We start from the raw sequence: 22242 nt of genomic DNA on the forward strand, positions 1-22242 counted from the left end.
ACCTGCCGTTAACTTTTTCTTGAGATTTAAATCACAAGCGTTTCAGATTAATAAATACCTTAAATAATCATCTGTGGTCAATGTTGTTTGCTTTCCTTGATAGGTCGTTGTATTGCCAGAAAATTAGAATGCAATGGAGAAAATGACTGTGGAGACAACTCAGATGAAAGGGATTGTGGGAGGAAAAAATCTGTATGCTTACGGAAGTACAACCCCATCCCTAATGTAAACAGAATGAGCACTGGGTATGTAACAGCTTTTTATCATTTGGGGGAAGAACAGCGTCTCAGAACTGAGTTGGAAGCAGCGATGAAGCAATGATACACCTTGTCTGCTTCCTCATTCACCTCTTTCTACTCTTACCAGCCCTGCCTCTGGCCCTTGGCTACCATTCTCAGGTAGCATGTGGCCACGATCATCACTCCTAGGGAATGAAATTATTTAGCGTTTTCACATTTACCTTGTGCCAGGCAATGTTATGGGCCCTTCATACTTGTGGTTTGCTTTCATTCTCATACATCCTTTCGACAGTTCTGGAGCAGATCAGGGCAAGCTGGTGGGAGGCCAACCACGCTGGGTGGTGCTGAGGTGGATTTGGGGGGCTAGGTCTTGAGTGGGTGAGTAACCACTAAGAAATGCCAGGAGCAAATGGAGAATGAGGGTATCAGAACAGTATGCCCACGACTATGTCGAAAAAGAGAATACTAGAGAATTAAAACCAGTCTTCAAAGGTTATAGTCAAGCCCTGAGTCAATAATAGGAGACCAAGCTGGAGGAAAGGGCTTAGCCAAACATAGAAAAAAGGGGTGATAAAAACAATGGTGGGGAAAAGTTAAGAGAGTTAGAGGTGAAATGAACATGACTAGGGTGTCCAAACTTTTCTCACATAAACTATATGATGCATGGGAAGGCCAGTACAGTTTAAAAGCCAAAGGTCAGACCTGCATTAATAGGTGGTTCGTGTTCAAGTCATGAGGTCATTGGAGGTTTGGCAAGGGATTCTAAATTCATGACACTGAGCCAATGACTTAGAAAACTTTAGAAAATGTAAGTGAAGTCAGTGGAAAGAGAAGAACTGAGCCTTAGTTAGAAGTGTAAGAAAACTCAGTACAGATAATCTCCTGTTCCCATAATAAAGAAATCTCCCTTCAATTTTTTTGGCCAGAAGGCAAATAGTTTGCTATAGACTTTTATTGCTTTGTATTGAACTTTTTTTTTAAGTTTTCACTTACACTGCCAGACTTACATAATATGAAGCCTTGAGGCATCAAAGACAAACAGCAGTCACTGCAAATACAACCTCATTTGATTAGAATGGATACCAGAAGCTATTGAGCCGGACTCAAGGACAGCAGTGAAATGGAACGGCCATTAGCTTGGAAGTCAGGGAGCCCGATGCAGGACGGCGTTCTGCATTGACTCGCTACACCGTAGCCAAGTTATTGAATGTCTCTCGGCGGCAGTTTTCTCACTGGTGTGTCCAATGACTACAGGCTTTTCTGAGGTTCTGTCCTAAGAATTTCTAACTTGAGTTGATTTCAATGAGAGCATTTCAACAGCATCTTCTTATCCATGTGCAAAAATGGTTTCCTTTTTAATTTTCCTCTCCCTGGGAGAAAAACCTCAGCCAAAACTCCCACTTAGTAATCATGTTTTCTAATGTTCTGATTGATGAAGGGTGACATTCCAGTCTCACCCCTGGCTCAGTTGGTCTTGATCTCGAGTGCAGATGGGGAGGGCCACACGCTATGTGTGCTTTGACAGAAGGCCTATGTGGCCTCTGCCAAGCACAGCTGCTGTCCTAAGGATTCTCAGAAAACAGCCAGTCCTCTTCTCGCTCCCCAAAAACTGAGAGTTTTGAGAGCTGCTTATTGGAATCTCGTTCTGCTGGCCTGAGAATCTCTGCCCCCTCTCTCACACATTTCTCCCCACAAAAAGTAGCTTCCTGGATGCCTGGACCTCTTTTTAAATGGCATCTCCCCAAGGAAGAATTTAGCAAGACAGAACAACATCCTGTCATTGCTAACATCAGTCACCCGGTCTTAAACCTGAAGCAAGAATCAGACAATATTATCATGCTATTTATTTCTTTCATAGGTTCAGCCAAGGCACAAATACACACGCACATGCACACACGCATGCACGCACGTACGCACACATGCCCATATAAGCATATATACATAATTTTAAAATATTAAAAGTTACAAAATATGACACACTAATCCAAGTAAGATAAAATTCCTTTAAGTAACTACAATATAAGACCCCGTGACATATTTGAAACACCAAAATAGTTAAAGTCAATTTAAATACCACAGAGGGGAGGAGAAAGGATAGGGCTGAAAATGGCTGCACAGTTGACTTAACTCATAAAAGGTTCCTCAAGCCTGAGAGAGTCACCTCCATGGAAGTCCTATCTTCAGGCTCTCTGCAAGCAGCGGCCATCTTCAGAGCTTCCTCGTGACTTAGGAGCCACTTTTGTTAAGCCCTTTGTGACAAACTTACAAGTACATAGCATAAGGCATTATAAGGTGAGCAGTTCCTTTTTCCTCCTTGATCCCTCTTAAGTCAGAAACTGAAAATGAATGAGTCTCAAACACCTATGTTTGTCATGCTAACTTGAGTAGTTCAGAAATTTCTTCCCAGACCAGCTCCTCATACTTCCTCCCTCAAGTACCCATTTTGATAGAACTTCAAATATGAATGAGGGCACACCTCAAATTGTGCTCACAGCTATTGGGGTATGAGAAGCCATAGGAACCACTCCATTTTTTTAACAACTTCATGTACCAGCCCTCCTCCTGTGTACCTGCTTTACTCTCACGCCACTACCACACTCACACTTCTGACACCAGATGTGTGGGTGCTCTCCCCCATGAAGCAATTCTCTGTGACACCAGTTGGGTGACCTACAATTTAATTCAATTATGACACTATCTACCTGGATTTAGTGCCGATGCCACAGGTTAAGGACTCAGTCCCACAAGACTGCCCCCCTCTTCCCATGCCACTTTACCCATGCTTCTGATACACTGAAGGTTCCCACTGATCCACTCCTTGGGTTTGATTAATTTGCTGGAGGGGCTCGCAGAACCCAGGAAAACAATCTAGTTACTGTTTACCAGCTTATTATAAGCGCACATCTTAAAAGATGCAGATGAACATCCACTTGGGAGGCATGAGTAGAGCAAGGTATGTGGGAAGGGGCTCTGAGCTCTCATGTCCTGTCTGGGTGCACCACTCTACCTGCAACTACATGTATTCACCAAAACGGGAGCTCTCTGAACCCTATCCTTTGGGGAGTTTTTGTGGGGAAGCTTCATCATGTAGGCATGATTGATCCTTAACTCCATTCCCAGCCCCTCTCCTCTCTCTGGAGAATGAAAGGTGAAGCTAAAAATTCTAAGTTTCTAATAAAGGTTTGATTTTTTGGTTACCAGTCCCCATTCAGGTGCCCACCAAGATTTACCCAGTTAGAAAAAAAGACACTGCACAAATAGATACCAGAGTTGTTGGGGTGATCACTTTGTAAGTTTTATAAACGCCTAATCACTATGTTGTATGCCTGAAACTAATATAATATTGTATGTCAACTGTAATTGAAACATAAATATTGAAACAAGAAAACAGTCAAAAAACACCGCTATCACCCAGGAAATGCTAAGGGATTTGGGAGCCCTGTGTCATAATCAGGGGTCAAAGACTAAATACTAGAACAAAAGATGCTTTTAGTGCTCTTATCACTTAGGAGATTACAAGGACTTTAGGAGCCCTGTGCCAGGAATCAGGGACAAAGACCATTATATATATTTTCTATTATTTCACCATATGTAATCCATAAATACCAAACTTTTTGACACAAAGCTTCTTCTTTTCCCACAAAACACATATTAATATCTATAAGAATTTGGAAAACTATTAGCACCTTGGAGGACTTTTTCATCTCCCAGAAAACTATTTCTTAAATACTTGATTTGTGCTAAACTAACTAATCTCTATGTTTCAATTTCTTCATTTGTAAAATGGTTATAATAATTATATCCATATCACATGCTTATCGTAAGTATTAAATAAATATAATATTAAACATAGATCAAACAGTGCTTGACTTATAGTACATAATATGCAAGCATTTGTTAAATAAATTTTAAATATTATTGCTTGATAAAACAATGTTACTAGAATTCTATTAAAATATTGCTATTACTATTTTAGTATTTAACTCTCTGTAAGAATTCCTTTACTGTATCCTTCTGAAAGAAGTGGCCCTAGATTGGCATTAGTTATGTAATAATTTATCTCATAATCGGCTTCTAAAATTTGTGCTGGTTTCCTAAGTCATGAAATAATTATCAACCCGAATTTTATTTCATGTTGAAAGCCCAAAACAACTATGTGAGTAGAATAAGGAAACCCTGACAGAACCCGAGGGGCTGAGTCTTGGTTTCTAGCCCTTTCTGGATGTTTCACCACAGACTAGAAAAAAATGGGCTTTCCTTCAAGTCATTTGTCATGAGTCAAAAATGTCCACGAGAGGAATTTCTTTCATATAAGTAAGGTAAATTTTCAAGATTGCTCTGCATCTATTGAATTCTTGAAAACTACTTTATTTCTAGGTTTAATTTTCTGGCAGGAGAACCCAGAGGAGAAGTCCTTGATAACTCTTTCACTGGAGGAATATGTAAAACTGTCAAAAGCATTAATGCAAGTAATCCTTACCGGGTTCCAGCCAATCTGGAAGATGTCAACTTTGAGGTATGACAGCCTATCATAGTGGCAGGCCAGTGCCAAAGGTGATTTAAATAAATTCCCAATGAAAGATTAGTGACGAATGAAGGGACAGAATAAAAAGGTAATGAACATTTTTAATGACCTGTTAGGTGTTAGTGTTTAATCCTTCCACAACCCAGTAAGGTCAGTGTTATTATCATCAATTTATAGATTTTAAAAAAAAACTAAGGTAATTAATTTGCCCAAAGTCAAACAGCTAGTATGTGGCAGATTAGAGATTTGATCCCAGGTTTCCCAAACTCCAGAGTTCATGCTGTCCCCAATGAACATACAGCTGTAACATATCCCCACACAGCAAAGTGGCGATTTATTCAGAATTTTCTCCTACCATAGTTCTCTCCTTCAAGTAACCACAAAATTTAGACATAAAAAAGTGATTGCCTCCTGAAAAAAAATCAAATAAACCTAAGTATAATAGGGGCAGATCTGCTCCTTTCTTTTCTATGTTATTAGTTGATTTGGTTTTCTGTGTGTGTCCCTAAGTGGTAATGAACATCATACTACATACTCCCAGAATCTGGCCCAGTGCCTTACACATGATAAGTGCTCCATACTTGTTAAACAAAATAATCTATTTCTTTTAATTTATGATAAGAGAAACAGAAAAGACATTTTTTTAATGGTAACATCCACTTTCTTGGAGTTGTGCGGCAAGTAAAAGGCAGAGCAAATTAGAATCCTGGCTCCTGCTTCAGTGCTGCCTGTACTAGATGAGACCTTGATGGTTATATCAAGAAAGACATTAATAGCCTAGCCAGTGTTGCTCAATGGTTAAGTGTCGACCTAGGAACCAAGAGCTCACAGTTCAATTCCTGGTCAGAGCTCCATCCCCAGTAGGGGGCATGTAGAAGGCAGCCAATCAATGATTCTCATCATTGATGTTTCTCTCTCTCCCTCTCGCTTCCTTTCTCTGAAATCAATGAAATCATATTTTAAAATAAACCAGAATTTAGTTAACATCTCTTCCTGGGAAGATGTAGAAAAATAAAGTTTATCAGAGCCTACCCAGCTGTTCCTCACACACCACTAAAAGAACTCATCTTCCTCCTTCCAAAAGCTGCTTTGGCTTTCTACATTCCCTTCTATATTCCCTTTCCCAGAACAGCATTCCTGTTCTCCCCCCACCCTCCCATCAGCTTGGTCTACAATTTCTGTTGACATACATACTACATATCTTTTCAATCCACCAGTTTTCCTCTACCCAACCACCACTCACCTAGACCTGGCCATTATCCTATCCCACTTGGCTTATTATAATAGTTTTTAAACCACTCTCCTTGCCTCCACTTTAGTTAACTATAGTTCATATGATCTTGGCAAAACACAAATGTGATGGTAACACGCCCAATGTTTCATTCATTTGGTTAATATTTTTAAAGATCTTACATGCAAAAGCTTGCCTTTAGAATCTAATCCAAGTATTTTAGCAGGGCCTACAAGATCTGGCTGTTTCCCAGTTCCATCTAATTTTTCAGCACTGCTTGTCTGTGAGCCTACCCTCCCCTCAAGCCAGGGGTGGGCAAACTTTTTGACTCGAGGGCCACAATGGGTTCTTAAACTGGACCGGAGGGCCGGAACAAAAGCATGTTTGGAGTGTTTGTGTGAACTAATATAAATTCAAAGTAAAGGAGCGGAGGAGAGAGCAAGAGAACCGGATAGAACAGCCGGATCCGGCCCTCGGGCCGTAGTTTGCCCAAGGCTGCCTCAAGCTAATGAATGTGGTCAGATTTTCTCTGAACTTCTGCCAGGATACCCACGGCCCCTTCCTTACCTGACAATATCTTTTTCTTTAAGCTGACACATCTTTTCTTGTGTGAGAGCTAGTTCATGAAATAAAATATTTGTGATCTAAGTTTTTTAGAGGAATGGTGCAGAAATGTCAGCAACTGTAGCTAAATATGATTGCATTGCTTCAGCGTTAAGAGCTTTATTCCTGGACATTTTATTTTATTTTTTAATATATTTTATTGATTCTTTTACAGAGAGGAAGGGAAAGGGATAGAGAGTCAGAAACATTGATGAGAGAGAAACATTGATTAGCTGCCTCCTGCACACCCCCTACTGGGGATGTGCCCGCAACCAAGGTACATGCCCTTGACTGGAATCGAACCTGGGACCCTTCAGTCTGCAGGCCGACACTCTATCCACTGAGCCAAACCGGTTAGGGCTATTCCTGGACATTTTAAATGCTAAGTGGTGTTCAATGCAATATCTGAAAGTAACATTGAACTTTTGACCATATTTTACTGTTGAGCAAGACCTTTTTGCAACAGAGTTATTTTATCTTTGCTTGACTAATTGTGCAAGCTATTTAATTGTGACATATGGTTTGTCTCACAGTGTATTTGAATACTGAATATTTTAAAGCAAGAATAAATTTTTCCATTGCAAACCAGACAAGCATCTTTCACATAAACAAGTACTCTTCAATTTGCTTTGCAACCTTTTTTTAAAAAAAATTTATCTATTATTCTCTTCTTACTGGTATAACCATAACAAGTACATAACTATTTTTAAAATCAGGTCCATAAGAGATTAACCAAAGGACTTGTATGCATGCATATAAGCATAACCCATGGACACAGACAGTTGGGGGTGAGGGCATGTGTTAGGAGGTGGGAGCAGCCGGGGAAAGGACAATGGGGAGAAAAGAAAACATATGTAATACTTTAAACAATAAAGAATAAATAAATAAATAAATAAATAAATAAATAAATAAATATCAGCTCCACTAGCTTTTTCCCTTCTTCTCAGACCACGCTAGTGAAGACTGATAACCACCCACCAGGCAGAACCAATTGATCATTTGTCCTCTGCCTTGCAGACATGGCCAGTAGAGTGCTGATGCCCAACTCTGAATAGGGCTTTAAGGGATAGGGATGATTCCAGAGCATGATCACACAGGATCTGCCCTCTCCTTTTCTAGGCCTTAATATTCTGAAAGATATATGAAATTAGATTGCAAACTACATCAAATTCATAGGCAGAATGAAAATAGTCCTTGTTGCTTATTAGCCCATTACATCTCAGTTTGAGAGTCATTTCCGTAAGCTAGACTTTCCTGCTATTATCTCTCTGGATTTTATAGTTATTTGTGACAATTCCCTGGGCAGCACAATGCTTCATATATTGAATTAAGTATTTGTGATGGTCTTTCTCCCTAAATAAACTACTGACTCCCTGCGGGCAGGAGCTAATATTATTCCATGTTCTCTAACAAAATGAGTCCTCAATAAAGATTCATTGAATGCATAAATGAATGATTATTGCATTAGATCTTTACAAGTAGCTCCAGCATTTCTTAAATTCTGTTATATTTTATATGGACTTTTATCCAGGTGGAAATTAAAGAAGATGATTTGAAAACAGACTTCTATACAGATTTAACTCCTCTTGGAAAAAATAAAGATCAAAAAAGCTCAGCTTCGGGCAAAGAGGAGAGCGGTATTCGTGTGCCAATTTTTTATTCTTCAACGCGAAGTCAAACCACCACCCAAAATTCTGCTTTCAAGGAAGCCATTCAAGCTTCCCACAAAAAGGTAAAAAAATGGTTCCTGGCCTTTTTATTCTTTCCTGAAAATCAGTGCCAATTCCAGCAATCATGCGACAAGAAGGGGGGAGTTTTGCTCTCCAATCAGTAGGATGTCTAACTCATATTCAAACAGCTTTAGTGTTTTTTCATGGTTGTTTTATCCCCTTCAAAAATTATAGAGGTCATATGTATAATGATGCTTCCTTTTTGCATGTTTGGCTATGTTTATGGTTGTATTCTTGGTCTTACTGGTATAAGTGTATGTATTTCTTACAAACCACATGTCACAGAATTTTGCTTTTTGAATGTAATCTGGTGGTCTCAGGCTTTTGCTAGGGAAATTCAGCCAACTTACATTCAGTGTTCTCACTGAGATACTTGCTTGCTTTCCTCCCATTTTTCTTTTTCTTTTTTTTCTTTTTCTTTTTTTATTTTTTATAAATCTTTATTCAGATTATTACAATTGTTTCTCCTTTTTCCCCCCATAGCTCCCCTCCACCCGGTTCCCACCCCACCTTCTGCCCTTACCTCCCCCGCACTGTCCTCATCCATAGGTATATGATTTTTGTCCAGTCTCTTCCTGAACCCCCCATTCCCCTTTCCCCTCGAGAATTGTCAGTCCACTCCCTTTCTATGCCCCTGATTCTATTATATTCACCAGATTATTCTGTTCCTCAGGTTTTTAATTCACTTGATTTTTAGGTTCACTTGTTGATAGATATGTATTTGTTGTTCATAATTTTTCTCTTTACGTTTTTCTTCTTCCTCTTCTTTAAGAATACCTTTCAGCATTTCATATAATACTGGTTTGGTGGTGATGAACTCCTTTAGCTTTTTCTTATCTGTGAAGCTCTTTATCTGCCCTTCAATTCTGAATGATAACTTTGCTGGGTAGAGTAATCTTGGTTGTAGGTTCTTGCTATTCATCACTTTGAAAATTTCTTGCCACTCCTGTCTGGCCTGCATAGTTTCTATTGAGAAATCAGCTGACAATTGTATGGGTGCTCCCTTGTAGGTAATTAACTGTTTTTCTCTTGCTACTTTTAATATTCTCTCTTTGTCTTTTGCTCTTGGCATTTTAATTATGATGTGTCTTGGTGTGGTCCTCTTTGGATTCCTTTTGTTTGGGGTTCTGTGGGCTTCCTGGACTTGTAAGTCTATTTCTTTCACCAGTTGGGGGAAGTTTTCAGTCATTATTTCTTCAAATAGGTTTTCAGTATCTTGCTCTCTCTCTTCTTCTGGCACCCCCATAATTCTGATGTTGGTACGCTTGAAGTTGTCCCAGAGTCTTCTTACACTATCTTCAACTTTTTGGATTTTTTTTTCTTTTTTCTTTTTCGGTTGAGTGTTTTTTGCTTCTTTGTTTTTCAATTCTTTGACTTGATTCTTGTGTTCCTCTAGTCTGTTGTTGGGTCTCTGTATAATGTATAATATTTTTTATTTCAGTCAGTGTATGTTTAATTTCTAGTTGGTCCTTTTTCATATCTTCGAGGGTCTCGTTATATTTATCGGCCTTTTCTAGGATATTCTTGAAAAGCCTTATAACCATGGTTTTGAATTCTATATCCAGTCGTTTGTTTTCCTCCATTTCTTTCGTTTGTGATCTGTTTCTTTGACGTTGCATTTTCACTGCTTCCCTGAGTTGGTAGGGTAGATTTGTGTGCTAGGTTTCCTATATGGCCCAGTGGGTCTGCCTCCCCAGTTAACCTGAGGTGGACACTCTTGGTGCACCCCTTTGTGGACTGTGTGTACAGCCTTGTTGTAATTAAGTCTTGATTGTTGTTGGTATCACTGGGAGGAATTGACCTCCAGGCCAGTTGGCTGTAAGGATCAGCTGTGTCTACGCTGGGAGAAGTTTGGTGCTGGAGACAGCCTTATAGGATTAGACTTGCCAAATTGCAATAGCCTCTGTGCTCAGCTTGGATGGGGTGGAGTCTCAGGGCGGAGCAGACAGTCTTGGCTTCCCGTCAGCCTTGCCCTCGTGTACACGCGCGTGCCTTCAGATTTCTGCCTTCCTCGGCTCCCGAGTCTCCGCCCGAGAGTCCAGATTCCCCCCACAAGAGCGTGGGTCCCCAGGGGCTCACCTGGAACTGGGGTTCAGTGCAGTCAGAACTGGGGCTCAGTGCAGTCAGGAGCTTCTGACTCCCTTCCACTAGGGAAAGCCTGTGGCAACCTCTGCAGCCTTTGTGAGCACTGGCACGCGCGCGCCTTCAGACCTCTGCCTTCCCCGGCTCCCAAGTCTCCGCCCAAGAGTCCAGATTCCCCCCGTAAGAGCGTGGGTCCCCAGGGGCTCGCCTGGAACTGGGGTTCAGTGCAGTCAGAACTGGGGTTCAGTGCGGTCGGGGGCTTCCTTCCCCCTTCCGCCAGAGAAAGTCAGCCAGGCTCTCAGCCGCCCTTCCTCGCTGCGCGCACAAAGACCCTTTGCCGTACCTCCAATTCTCTGTGAGCTTTTCTCTTTCCTTCTAGTTGTAGAATTTTCACTCAGCCAGCTTTCCTGTGGTTCTGGATTGTGTCCGTTCTGTCTTTTAGTTGTAGTTTTGAAATTGTTGTGCGAGGCAGCAGTTTAGGTGCTTACCTATGCCGCCATCTTGGTTTCTCTCAGTCCCTGTTCTTTAATTTTTCTTATTCGTTTCTGCTGGCTGCTGTTTCCTGTTTCCTCTGCCATCTTTGTCACAATTGCGCTTATAGTCTGTTTCAAAGTCATAATGCTGTTCATAATGAGTTTTCTCAGTAAGAGTTATTGCTTTTCTAATTTGCTTCACAAAAAAGATCTCACCGAATGTTGAACTAGATCGTATGTGGTTAATACCTCACTGTCATGTCGTCTTTTGGCCTATGACAGCCAATTCAAGCCACCAGGACTGACGAATGCACTGACAGGTGGAGCGTCCTGGAGGTGCTCGTGCTCAGCTGAATTACCAGTTTCACTTATATTTCCCACGATTTAGTTCTTAAAGCTGCCTGGAAATTTTGAACCATTCCTTTCAATGCCCAAATCTCAACAGGCATTTCAGATCTCTGGAGAGTGAGTACGCTCCTTAGTAAAAGCACAATGCCCCTCCTACTTTCAAAAGCCAGGTTCTATGACAAAAATCAGGTTTTTAACTTTAAAAATAGAATTAATGCACCTACAAAATGAAAGCTCCACAAAGGCAGGACCTTGGCCTTGTTCACTTCCGTGGTCTTAGCGCCAGAGGCAAGAAGGTAGAGAGGGGGGAGGAAAAGGGAAAGGAAGTGAGGAAGGGGATGATGACTCCTTTTCAATCCTTGGGATTCTTGTTTTACTTTTGTGTTAGCAGTCATTGTGTGCCATAATTACAGCACACAGGAAGATAGCTGTTTAATAATTTACGGTTATTATGAAGTTCTTTTACTAAAATATGCTCTTCTTTCTGTGTGTGTGTGTGTGTGTGTGTGTGTGTGTGTGTGTGTGTGTTTTGTTTTTGTTTTTGTTTTTGTTTTTTTTGCTCAAACACTACAATTTGTTAAAAGTGGGAAATTAGATAAAGTGTATAAAAATGTTTAAAAGGAGCAGTTACGTGAATACACTTATAAAACTCAGTGGCTGTGTAGAAGAACAATGTAATGGAATGAGGTCTGGGGCATAATAACTAACCACCTAATTCTAAACCAACCTGACATAACAAGAAATGATTTTTTTTTTTAAATCTTCAAACAAAATTTTTTGCTTATGGGTGGAGGAGAGAGAATATAGATAATTTGGGTTAATTTTGCCGCTCAGCAATTTGTAATCATAGCATTTGGGTGGATATTATGCTGAAGGGTGTGAAAAGTCACAGTGCACAGCCCTCATCTGTGCACCAGAAGACATTTTGTGGGTAACTGAGGTGTGGAGACTTTAAAAGCTTTTTCCCAGTTAGTGACAAAGCTGGGATTTGAGTCTCAGTTGCATAACTTGCAATTGAAAATTCGTTGCATAATCCTTTTTCAATTATTTGCACTGGCAAGGCTTTCTAAATAAAAACTCAGTAGGGATGCAGCCATGATTGACGATCAAGAGAAAAAGATTTGCTTTTCTGAGAATTGATCTCTCTTTGGTAGGGAACATAAGCCTTAGTCACACAGTGTACATCATTGAGATCATCTCGTTTAGCGCTTTCAACATCTCAGGAAAAGGAACTGGACAATAAAGTGACAATTATGATTGTGCATGTGAGAACATGCAATGGCGAGTTAAAATTGTTGTGATACTAGACTGAAATGAAGCGAATGATAAATAGATGACAGTTAAGTGCTTGATACCTAAAGACAAGCTTTCATTATGTTTAATCATCTTTCCTTTTCACTCCTTTCTCCTCTTCCATTTAGGATTCCAGTTTTATTAGGATCCATATGGTTATAAAAGTCTTAAACTTCACAATGAAAAGTAAAGACCTGCAGCTTTCAAATGTCTTTTTAGAAGCCCTTAACCAACTGCCTCTGGACTACAACTATGCCCTGTACAGCCGGATATTTGAGAACTTTGGGACTCACTACTTCACCTCTGGCTCCCTAGGAGGCGTGTATGACCTCCTCTACCAGTACAGCCGCGAGGAACTGAAGAACTCAGGTATGCTTACCTCGGCCCCCCTTTTCATTAGCTGATCTGGTCACAGGTGATGTCTTTTTCTCTTATTGTATCATTTTAATTCTTTTCTATTAACCTTAATTAGACTCTCCTTTATTTTCAAAATGATATGAAGAGCAATCAAAAGTACAAAGTCAAGGAAATAAAACAAAAATAGTAAGTTAGGACCAACAAAGAAGGAAAAATAAATATGTGTGACATCTTTGATGGGGCATCAGATTTGTCTCTTAATTTTCTGACATTTAGGAAGATCATAAGCGACTCAGTAGCGGTGACCTAAAGAGCATGGCCCTTTCCTCAAGGTCAACACGATTTGTCCTGGAACTAAATCCTAAAGGATCATTGACTTACAGCATTTTTATAGGCGATAATAATTTTATAGAACAGTAAGTTCTATAAATAAGTGCAAATTCACTAGCAGCCAGTGGTGTTTTCCTGCCCACCTATAAAATAATAATATACATCTTAGCCTATAAATAAATCTTGGTTTCTTAAGTATTATCTTAAATTGCAAATATTAATTATTAGTACAGCTTAAGCACCTTTGAAATAATTTGTTTTCAGACCCCTGTGGGAAATGGCACAGGGTCCTGTGATGATTCTACCATGTGTCTCTTGAGAACATGGTTAAGAAACTGGTAACAAGAATTCAACTGACCAATTCCCCCAAATAAGTCACAATCCTTGATCATGCAACTTTATACAAAAGGAACAAGGGAGTTGTTGAAAAATACAGCACTGGTGTCAATGGAGTGTCAATTTCTCCGTTCTTACATCTCATATCGCAAATACTAATGTTTCCTGGGGCTGCCCTGAGTTCTTTCAAACCTTAGATAACCAGAGATCCCCCCTGATCAGCTTCCTAAGAGAGGAGATCGGAACAAATGTCTTTGAGAAATACTTTCACTAAGAGGGTCTCTAAAAAATTTCAACTGATGGAGTTACTGAAATCGAAGAGGTTTATGCTGTGATATGCTCTCCACACTGCCTAGCCCTCCTGTTTTGTCAGCTCTCCTTCCCACCGGAGCGATGCTTGCATGATGAAGGTGGTGTCTCCTGCCACAGAGACTCGCATCAACACTAATGCTGGGCAAAAATCGTGGGGGGGAATCTCTGGCCCTTGACTTGTTTTCGTTCACCCTTGAGATAATATTATTCTAGTTACCACGGCTATGGCTCAGAGAATAATTTCTCACTTGATGAGCTGTACTCATCACCCATTCAGAGCAAAGCCTCCAAAGGCTTAGAGATCAGGGCAGCTAAAGAACGATGTGAATCTTTAATCAACCTTCCAGTGTTTTAATAGCTGAAGCCCCATAACCAAAATGAAGAGTGATGAACTGTCCTTCCCTATTGGAACATTCTCGCCTTCCGTCTCTTTCTCTGTAAATGGAGATAGAGAGTGACACATAATAAGGGAAAGAAAGGGAGTTTGAGATGTGATAAGAAACTGGAAATATATAATCATACACACCTGTGTACACATACACAAACACGTACCTACACACACTATATCTATGTATGTATATGTATATTTAATATAGTCAATAAAATGTATTCTTATATTCAATGTTCTTAAACATAATATATATTCTTATGTTCAATGAGTATAGATACTTATTTATTTCTCTAAGTCACAATAACACTATTGGTGCACAATTTTAATTGTGGTTAAGTTGAAGTACACCAAGACAGAAACAAAATTTAATGAAATGGAATTCTCTAGGGGTTGTGCTTACCTGTTTTTGCCCACTCTCTAGATGAATATCTATTCTGGCATCTTCCCTTTCATCTCTTTCTATTTGTTCTCCCTTGTGTTAGCCATGACATGATACTAGAGTACAGGCTTAGTTTTTGTTTGCTTTATTTAATAAGAATCATAACCCTTGTCATTCATTTCAAAACACCATGACTTGAATATTTCATAGCACTTTGTCTCCCTCAGGAAAAATAAACAAAATTCAATTGCTTTTTAGTTGCATCCTTTGATTTATTCCCCTATTGTTCAGGGTCCCATAGTCAATTTAAAACCTTGAATAAAAGTTGACATTGCTTCAGTGTGCAAGGTGAAAAGAATTTCAGGAATTCCGTGAAACATTAAACAATTAAAATATCATAATATGCAAGATGGTAATTTTAAACTCCTTTTGTTAAGAAGTCATTTTCTGCTTTTAATTTGAGCAGAAAAATTAACTGCCTCACTACTTATCAGTGTGACCTTTTCAACTAGCACTATTGGCCTTTGTCCAGTCAAAGTAGCTGAGGACATTTCTAAAATACTCATCCCCACGCCCCAGCAGAGGGACACTGGGGTTTGAGAGGCCAAGAGCTACAGCATCAAGTTGCCTCTTGGTCATTGTGGGTAGAGGTCAGGCAGCAAGCTCTAGGATCTGCTACAGGGAAGAAAAAGCTTATACAGAAATTCCCTGATGAAACCTTGATGTTTTAATCACTGTATGACCAACACCCTGGCTCATAAGAGGGATTCTTCATTCAAATCTTCAAGGATTCTCCTCTAACCCTCAGAAAATGGATTTAACTAAGCTTATGGTTAATTAATTTTATCATTAATGAATTGTACACATAACATTTAATTTTAACTTACAAATAATCAAAACCTAAGAAAAGATGGGAGTTGTTGCTATAGGGGCGTGAAATTCCTAACGTGGCCTAAACATTTGACTCACCCACTTGTAGGAACAATACTATCAGGAGAAAAGTGACTTATGTTTATTCAGCTCGATCAAAATAGCAGTCTTTTCTTTCTAAAGTTAAAGATACAAGGTAAGCATGGGGACTTCAAACCAAGAACTTCTTACAACTTACAATGCATCTCTTCCAATGTGACACGCCACTGAGAAAACTACGGAGAAAACTGCGAGGTGGGCACTCCCCATGCTCCTCCACTCAGCCTCATTTCTCAGTGATCTCGGCTGAACTTCAGGTTTCAGGTTTAGCATCTCACCAACCTGTGCCTCGAGCTCTAAACACACTTCTTCCTGCCTATGGTGACCTGCAACCCTCAATATCAGTATTTGATAAACTACTTGGCTTTAAGGTGCTTTAGGGCTGATATTAACAGCTCTATCGCTCATGTGCTTGTGTTTTGCAAGGCAATGTTTAACTAAACATCAAAAAACCTGGACTCTAAAACTGATGTTTCGGGTAGCAGGTCAAGTGGCTTGGGAAGCAGTTAACAAAACGGAAACATGGATTCTCCTCAAATGACCCCAGGTAGGCAGTACCACCTAAGCGTACAAACAGCAAGATCGGTTTCCCTGCACTGTGCCCCAGTCAACCCCTGATATCCACATAGAAGGTGAAGACATTGAGCATAATGGCAAGCATTGTGGTGGCAAAGAATGATTCAGGTGACACAACCTTCAATTAATGATGCTTGGAAGTTTAGTGAAAGACAAGGACCATGAGGACTAAGGGTATTAGAACTGGGTGGCCTCAGCCTCAGAGACCGGAATTTTTATAAGACATAGACAACTGTGGGGAGGCATTCCGTGGAAGCAGCAGTGGGGAGTGAGGAAGATGTGGTCAACCCCAGCTCCCACAGCTGAAGGGGCTGGGAATGGGGCAGTACCAGCCTCCCTTAGAGACAACGAGAAACATATCCAACCAGGCTTGAGTTCAGACAAGGAGAGCAAGAGAATAGTCAGGGAGGACATTGACAAGAGTTCCTAGGTCAGAAGTCAGAATTTCTGAGAGCTAACAGAAAGGTTTTGGAGGTGGAGGTGAAGCAAGAAGCCAAGTCGGGGAGAGGACGCGCAGGTGAGTATGAGAACGGGCATCCAGGGAAGGAGAGATGACCAACAGGATTCACATTTTTGATGATGAACAAGGAAAAGTGAAGTGGACAGAGGTTTCACAGAGTCAGCCATGGCCCCGCAAAATCTGACAGCAGGGCATGACACAGTGTGTGTTTATCTTCTGATGTCCAGGGCTGCACAGTGGCAGCGGCCACTAGGATGGGCAAGCTTAGAGGTTCATTCTATGTAAGCAACAGGGAGAGGCCAGCATGGTCCCCTGGGCTGGGCCACACTGACCCCATCTGTGCTTCTTCAGGCCAGCATGGAAGGGAGAGGTATCAGGGACTCATAAATACCTCTTCTGTTCAGGTTCCTCTCAGGGTCTGTGAAGGACTGAATCTGTCATTCATTCGCACTCACGGGAATTACTAGTAGAGATGATGGTGGCTGAGGCAGAGCCTCATGCTCTTCTCTGAATTCTCAGGAGGTTTTGTTTGTGCTCCATTTCCTAGGCTTAACGGAGTCAGAAGTTCAAAATTGTATCCGGATTGAAACAACAAAACGCTTTCTTTTCTTTAAAAAAAAATCAGTGGAACACCGGTGCACCACCAACAAGATGTCAGAGAAATATGAAGGTGACAGCCCTCTCCCTTTGCTGCCCAGTGCACCCCGCGGCTGACAGTAACTAGGACCATGTTGCCCAGGACTGCGGGATTGTTCAGTTTGCACTTATTTCAGTTATCTACCTCAGAGCCCTGTGTGTGGTGGGGAGAGAGTGCAAATACAGCATCATTAGCACTACTTACAGGGGGAAATGGCTAAGGTTTTCTTTATCTTATACTTAAGTTGTTTAATTTAATTAATATTTATTGATTCTTCCCATGGGCTGAACCCAATATTAGTCATTGTGATGTAAAGATGGGTGTGAATCAGGCATTCTATCAAGAAGCTTACAAAGTAATGATATGTATAACCTGCCATTAAAAATACAGAGGGATATGCCATGGTGGCTCCATTGTTCGGGGCATCATCCCATATACCAGAAAGGTTGCGGGTTCAATTCTCATCAGGGCACATACCTAGGTTGAGGGTTCCATCCCCAGTGGGGGCACATACAGGAAGCAACCTATCAATGTTTCTCTCACATCAATGTTCCTCTCTCTCTCTCTCTCTCTCTTTCTCTCCTCTCTCTCTCTTCTCTCTCTCTCTCTCTCTCTCTCTCTCTCTCTCTCTCCTCTCTCTCTCTATCTCTCTCTCTCTTTCTCTCCTCTCTCTCTCTTTCTCTCTCTCTCTCTCTCTCTCTCTCTCTCTCTCCTCTCTCTCTCTCTCTCTCTCTCTCTCTCTCTCTCCCTCTCTCCCCTCACTGTAAAACATATCCTCAGTTGAGGATTTTTTAAAAAGGCTCAGACAGCCAAGCCAGACCCCTGAGTGCTGAGTGCTATATCTTGTAGGGGTTCTGTTCAGCTAGTCTTCAGGTGGTTCCCCAGGTTGATTGTTCTGCACTTAGTTGTAATTTTGATGTGGTCCTGGGAGGGGTGAGTACAGTGTTCACCTCTGCCCTCTTGCCCTCTTAACTTTCATTTCTCCTCTTTCTAGCCTCTGCATCCACTGAGTGATCACTCTACCTCCTTGATATTTCTCCTAGTTATCCCATCTCTTTATTTCCATGGCACACACTCCGTTCGTTTACAACCTGGATCACCAGAGAAGCCTCCTAACTAGCCCCCGGCCTCTAGTCTTGCCTTCTTTCAATCTGTCCACACATTTTCTGAAAGGAATCTTCTCTGAGGCAATTCCTATCATGAAGCTCTCATGCCTTAAGCTTGTCATGCTTTCACAAAGCCTGCAAGGGAAGTCCCTGCCTCTCTGTCTTTGACTAGCTGAAGTGTGAGCAGTCCCCTGACTCAGGCATGCTCTCTTCTGTGCTGTGCCGTTGTAAAGAACTCCTTTCTCCATGTAACATTCTCCCATTCCCTTACTTCCCCTGACAGGGTGCTACTCATTCTGCTCAGAACAAGGGGAAGCAAAATCACAGGAACTTCCAAAATGTGAAGCTTATCTTCTCATGGGGAGACCAATAGAGAACAAATAAAAATATAATATGTACTATAATAACCAGATAATTTAAAACATCAGCGTATAGATGGTCTCCTTGCAGATGCCCATGTGAAGCATGAGCAAAATGAGAACTGGTTTGACAACTGTGCATTCATATTATATCAGAAGAAAAGAAAAAAGAGAGCAGCATGCATAACCCAGTAAAAGAAGGGATGCAGTTGCTATGCCAGTTTTTCATGCAATAGGATAACTTAATCAGAAAGTAAATTCAATAAATTAAAAGATCAGAAACAAAAAGACTAAATATAAGAATTGACTAAAAAGGGAAATGTCAAAACTAAGCTGTAAAAACAAATAAACACTGAAAACTATCACCATTGTAGTTTGAAATAAATGACACACTGCAAAGACAAAATATAACTGCCTATTTTCAAGGACACTATTCTCACATCTTAAATTCTATTTGTCATTCCATTTCCATTCAGTTTTCTGTAATAATTATTAAGGTTTGGATGTTTTTCTCTGCATTTATTAGGAATTACTTTAAATATTTTCTGTATATAATTAACTTTATTAATTTTATTTTCTGACAATTATATTTTGTCACTGTCAATTGGTATAAGATATATTGGCAAATACTGATATCTTAACCATTCTTTATATGAAATATAAATATAAAAATTCTAAAATTTTCTTTTTATACCCTTCTGTATTATTTCACATGCCTCACTTTGAAAAAGATCAGACTACTCTTTGTAGGGAGAGTATTTCCCCCATTGTTCTAGTCATTCTAGACTATTTACAGTGGGGGCAAGGCTAATCCTTCCTGGCCCTGAAGAATCAACATCAAATTAATGGCATTAACTCTCACACATATCACAGGCCTCCTTTTCATTTGATTGTATTTCTTTCTACAATTTCCTATTCCTCAGTTCCGATTCTTATGAGTTAGAGACACCATTAGTTAATAGAGATTGTTTTGCAAATTTATATAGAAATCTGTGCTATGTGTAGTAAATATCATCGCCTCTAAAGAAACACTGTGCCAACTCTTCACTTGAAGTTTAATTTCTTTTTCTTTTCCTTTGGATAGTTGTGATTTTACTCCTGTCTTTACGCTTAAAAGCACTCTGTCAACTTTGTTCTGTAGTCAGAAGTCTCCAGTGTGGCCGTCAACACATTGGATGGCAGAAGCCAGGGGTCTATATCATCCCGGGGGCCAGACATATACTAATACATATCAAAAGTGGGGGTTTGGCATCAGAGAGCAGGGAGCAGAGTAGTCAGGACTTGGGCTGCATTTGCATCCCAGCCCCCCAGTCCTCCCTAGTAACCACACTTTGGGGCCAATTCACTTCTAGCTTTATTGTCCAGGTTTACAACAGCACCTGTTTCTCAGGATTGTGAGAATTGCATGAGATAATGTGTGCAGATTACATACAAGCTGCTTAATACATGGAAACTGTTGGCACTGCTATTCCTAAACTGCCTGTGGGGATCAGGAGCGGTGCTCTCTCGCTCTTCACTTAGCTTACTTAATGCCTCTACCATCCACTTTTGTGCAAGCAGGCTCTTCTTTAAAGGTTCAATTTGCAATAAAATTAAATGGGCAATCATTTTTAAAACACCTTGCAGGCTCGATGATGCAGGGAGCAGAGAAATCCATCTCCTTGGTCCAAGGCGGGAGGAGTGAGTACTCCGCAGCTTTGGTGTGGGAGAAGGGGACCTCGGGTCCTGACAAGAACATCTTTTCTCAGTGGGTAGAATCGCTGAAGGATAATCCTGTTGTGGTTGACTTTAAGGTAAGAATAAAAAGTGTGCTGGGTGAGAGAGCTAAAGTAGTTCCCTGGCAGCCCAAAGGAATTGCCACCCAACGCCTTTTCCATTTTGTTCCGAGATGATAAAGGAAATGTCTTTCTTTAGTGTGCGTGCACAATGGGCCTCTTTTTCAGTGTTAAATTACACGTCTATTGCTTTTGCTATTCAAGCAGGCATTCTCTAATACATGGTTAGAATTTGCAGCATACGTGGAATATCAGGAAAGGGGATTTAGTGAATAAAACTGCTCAGACTTGCCTTGAGTAGTATTCTTTATCTCTCCAAGGTGTGCAAAGAATTTGGTCTCCGTAATTGCTTGCAACTCTTTATTTGGTGAGCTCTCCTAAGCCTTCGTGGATAGCTCTGTGGGATAAGTGGGATTTTATGTCCATGTGGCTCTCTGGTTCTATGAACTTTGATTACATGTACCAGTCTTATATGTGTTGTCATTACATAAGAAGGTGATTTTTATTATCCATGGAACACTTTGCCCACATATCAGTCCTACTGCATTTGGAACCAGCCTCAAACATAAGCACAATTTTATTTTTTTATTTTTTTTATTTCTTTATTGATTAAGGTATTACATATGTGTCCTTATTCCCCCATTACCCCCCAACACCCCCCCCATTCATGCGCTTACCCCCCTATTGTCTGTGTCCATTGGTTAGGCTTATATGCATGCATACAAGTCCTTTGGTTGATCTCTCCCCTTTACCCCCACCGTCCCCTACCTTCCCTGAGGTTTGACGTTCTGATCTATGTTACTCTGTCTCTGGATCTGTTTTTGTTCATCAGTTTATGTTGTTCATTATATTCCACAAATGAGGGAGATCATGTGATATTTATCTTTCTCTGCCTGGCTTATTTCACTTAGCATAATGCTCCATACGCAATTTTTTAAATGCCCACTAACAGGCTGTCCTGCTCATTTGGTTCAAATGAAGGCAGGAGTGCAGTCCCTATGAACGTAGATTAATGCACACGCAGCCTGACAATGCAGCACACTCTCCAGGTTGTGGTAGGAAAGTGAGATCCGGCCACCCGCCTGGGCACCTGTGAGTCACCTATGGTACTAGATAGTCATTCCTTTGGGGTTTTAAAATATTAATAAAATGAGCCCTGTTTTTGTGTAAGCCCCATTATTTCTTGCTGCAATTCTTTACTCATCCTACCAGCAGGTTCATTTCTCCATTTTCTCCCATTCTGCACTTCCTCCTCCGGTTCCCCCAAATGCCAGGATTGCCTCTGGGAGAACAAAGAACCCAGAGAGGCTCTCTTCATCCTCTGGACCTTTCACCTGGGGCCAAACTCAGTGAGCTTTCAGCAGGCCATTCCTGCGCTGCCTAACTCCTGCTCCCCTAGCTCAGTATTTTGACGCATGCATTTGCCGCTTAACACGTAACATGATGCAAGTCCAGGGAAGGGACATCTCCAGAGCAGAATTTCCAGGGAACCTAAGCTCCCGGCACATCACACCGGCCATGCTTTAGGGACAACAGAAGCAAAGGAATCTTGCTGAGAGCTGCTGTGAGAAAGAAACGGAAAGAAATCCATCCCTCTCTCCATGGTGCAACTGGCATAGATACTCTATTCTGCAATAACCCCTTTGCCGTGTGGGATTGTCCATGCCTGGGGAACTGGGTGGTGATGGCAACCTAGGCAAAGGGACGTGACCGTGACCGTGACCGTGACCA

The 22242-nt window shown here is 40.9% G+C and overlaps 1 protein-coding gene across 2 annotated transcripts in view; it reads left to right on the plus strand.

The window, feature by feature from the left end:
* C6 (complement C6) overlaps window positions 1-22242 on the plus strand; it is a 49548-nt gene that overhangs the window by 12236 nt on the left and 15070 nt on the right. For both annotated transcript variants that reach the window (XM_080679927.1, XM_080679926.1), the window contains exons 5-10: window positions 104-245; window positions 4617-4755; window positions 8130-8330; window positions 12653-12893; window positions 17182-17304; window positions 20363-20529. In XM_080679927.1, coding sequence (XP_080536053.1) covers window positions 104-245; window positions 4617-4755; window positions 8130-8330; window positions 12653-12893; window positions 17182-17304; window positions 20363-20529 — 1013 coding nt within the window. The remainder of the gene's footprint in view (window positions 1-103; window positions 246-4616; window positions 4756-8129; window positions 8331-12652; window positions 12894-17181; window positions 17305-20362; window positions 20530-22242) is intronic.

The sequence above is a fragment of the Plecotus auritus genome (genome assembly GCF_963455305.1).
Source record: "Plecotus auritus genome assembly, chromosome: 7".
In the NCBI taxonomy this organism is placed as follows: domain Eukaryota; kingdom Metazoa; phylum Chordata; class Mammalia; order Chiroptera; family Vespertilionidae; genus Plecotus; species Plecotus auritus.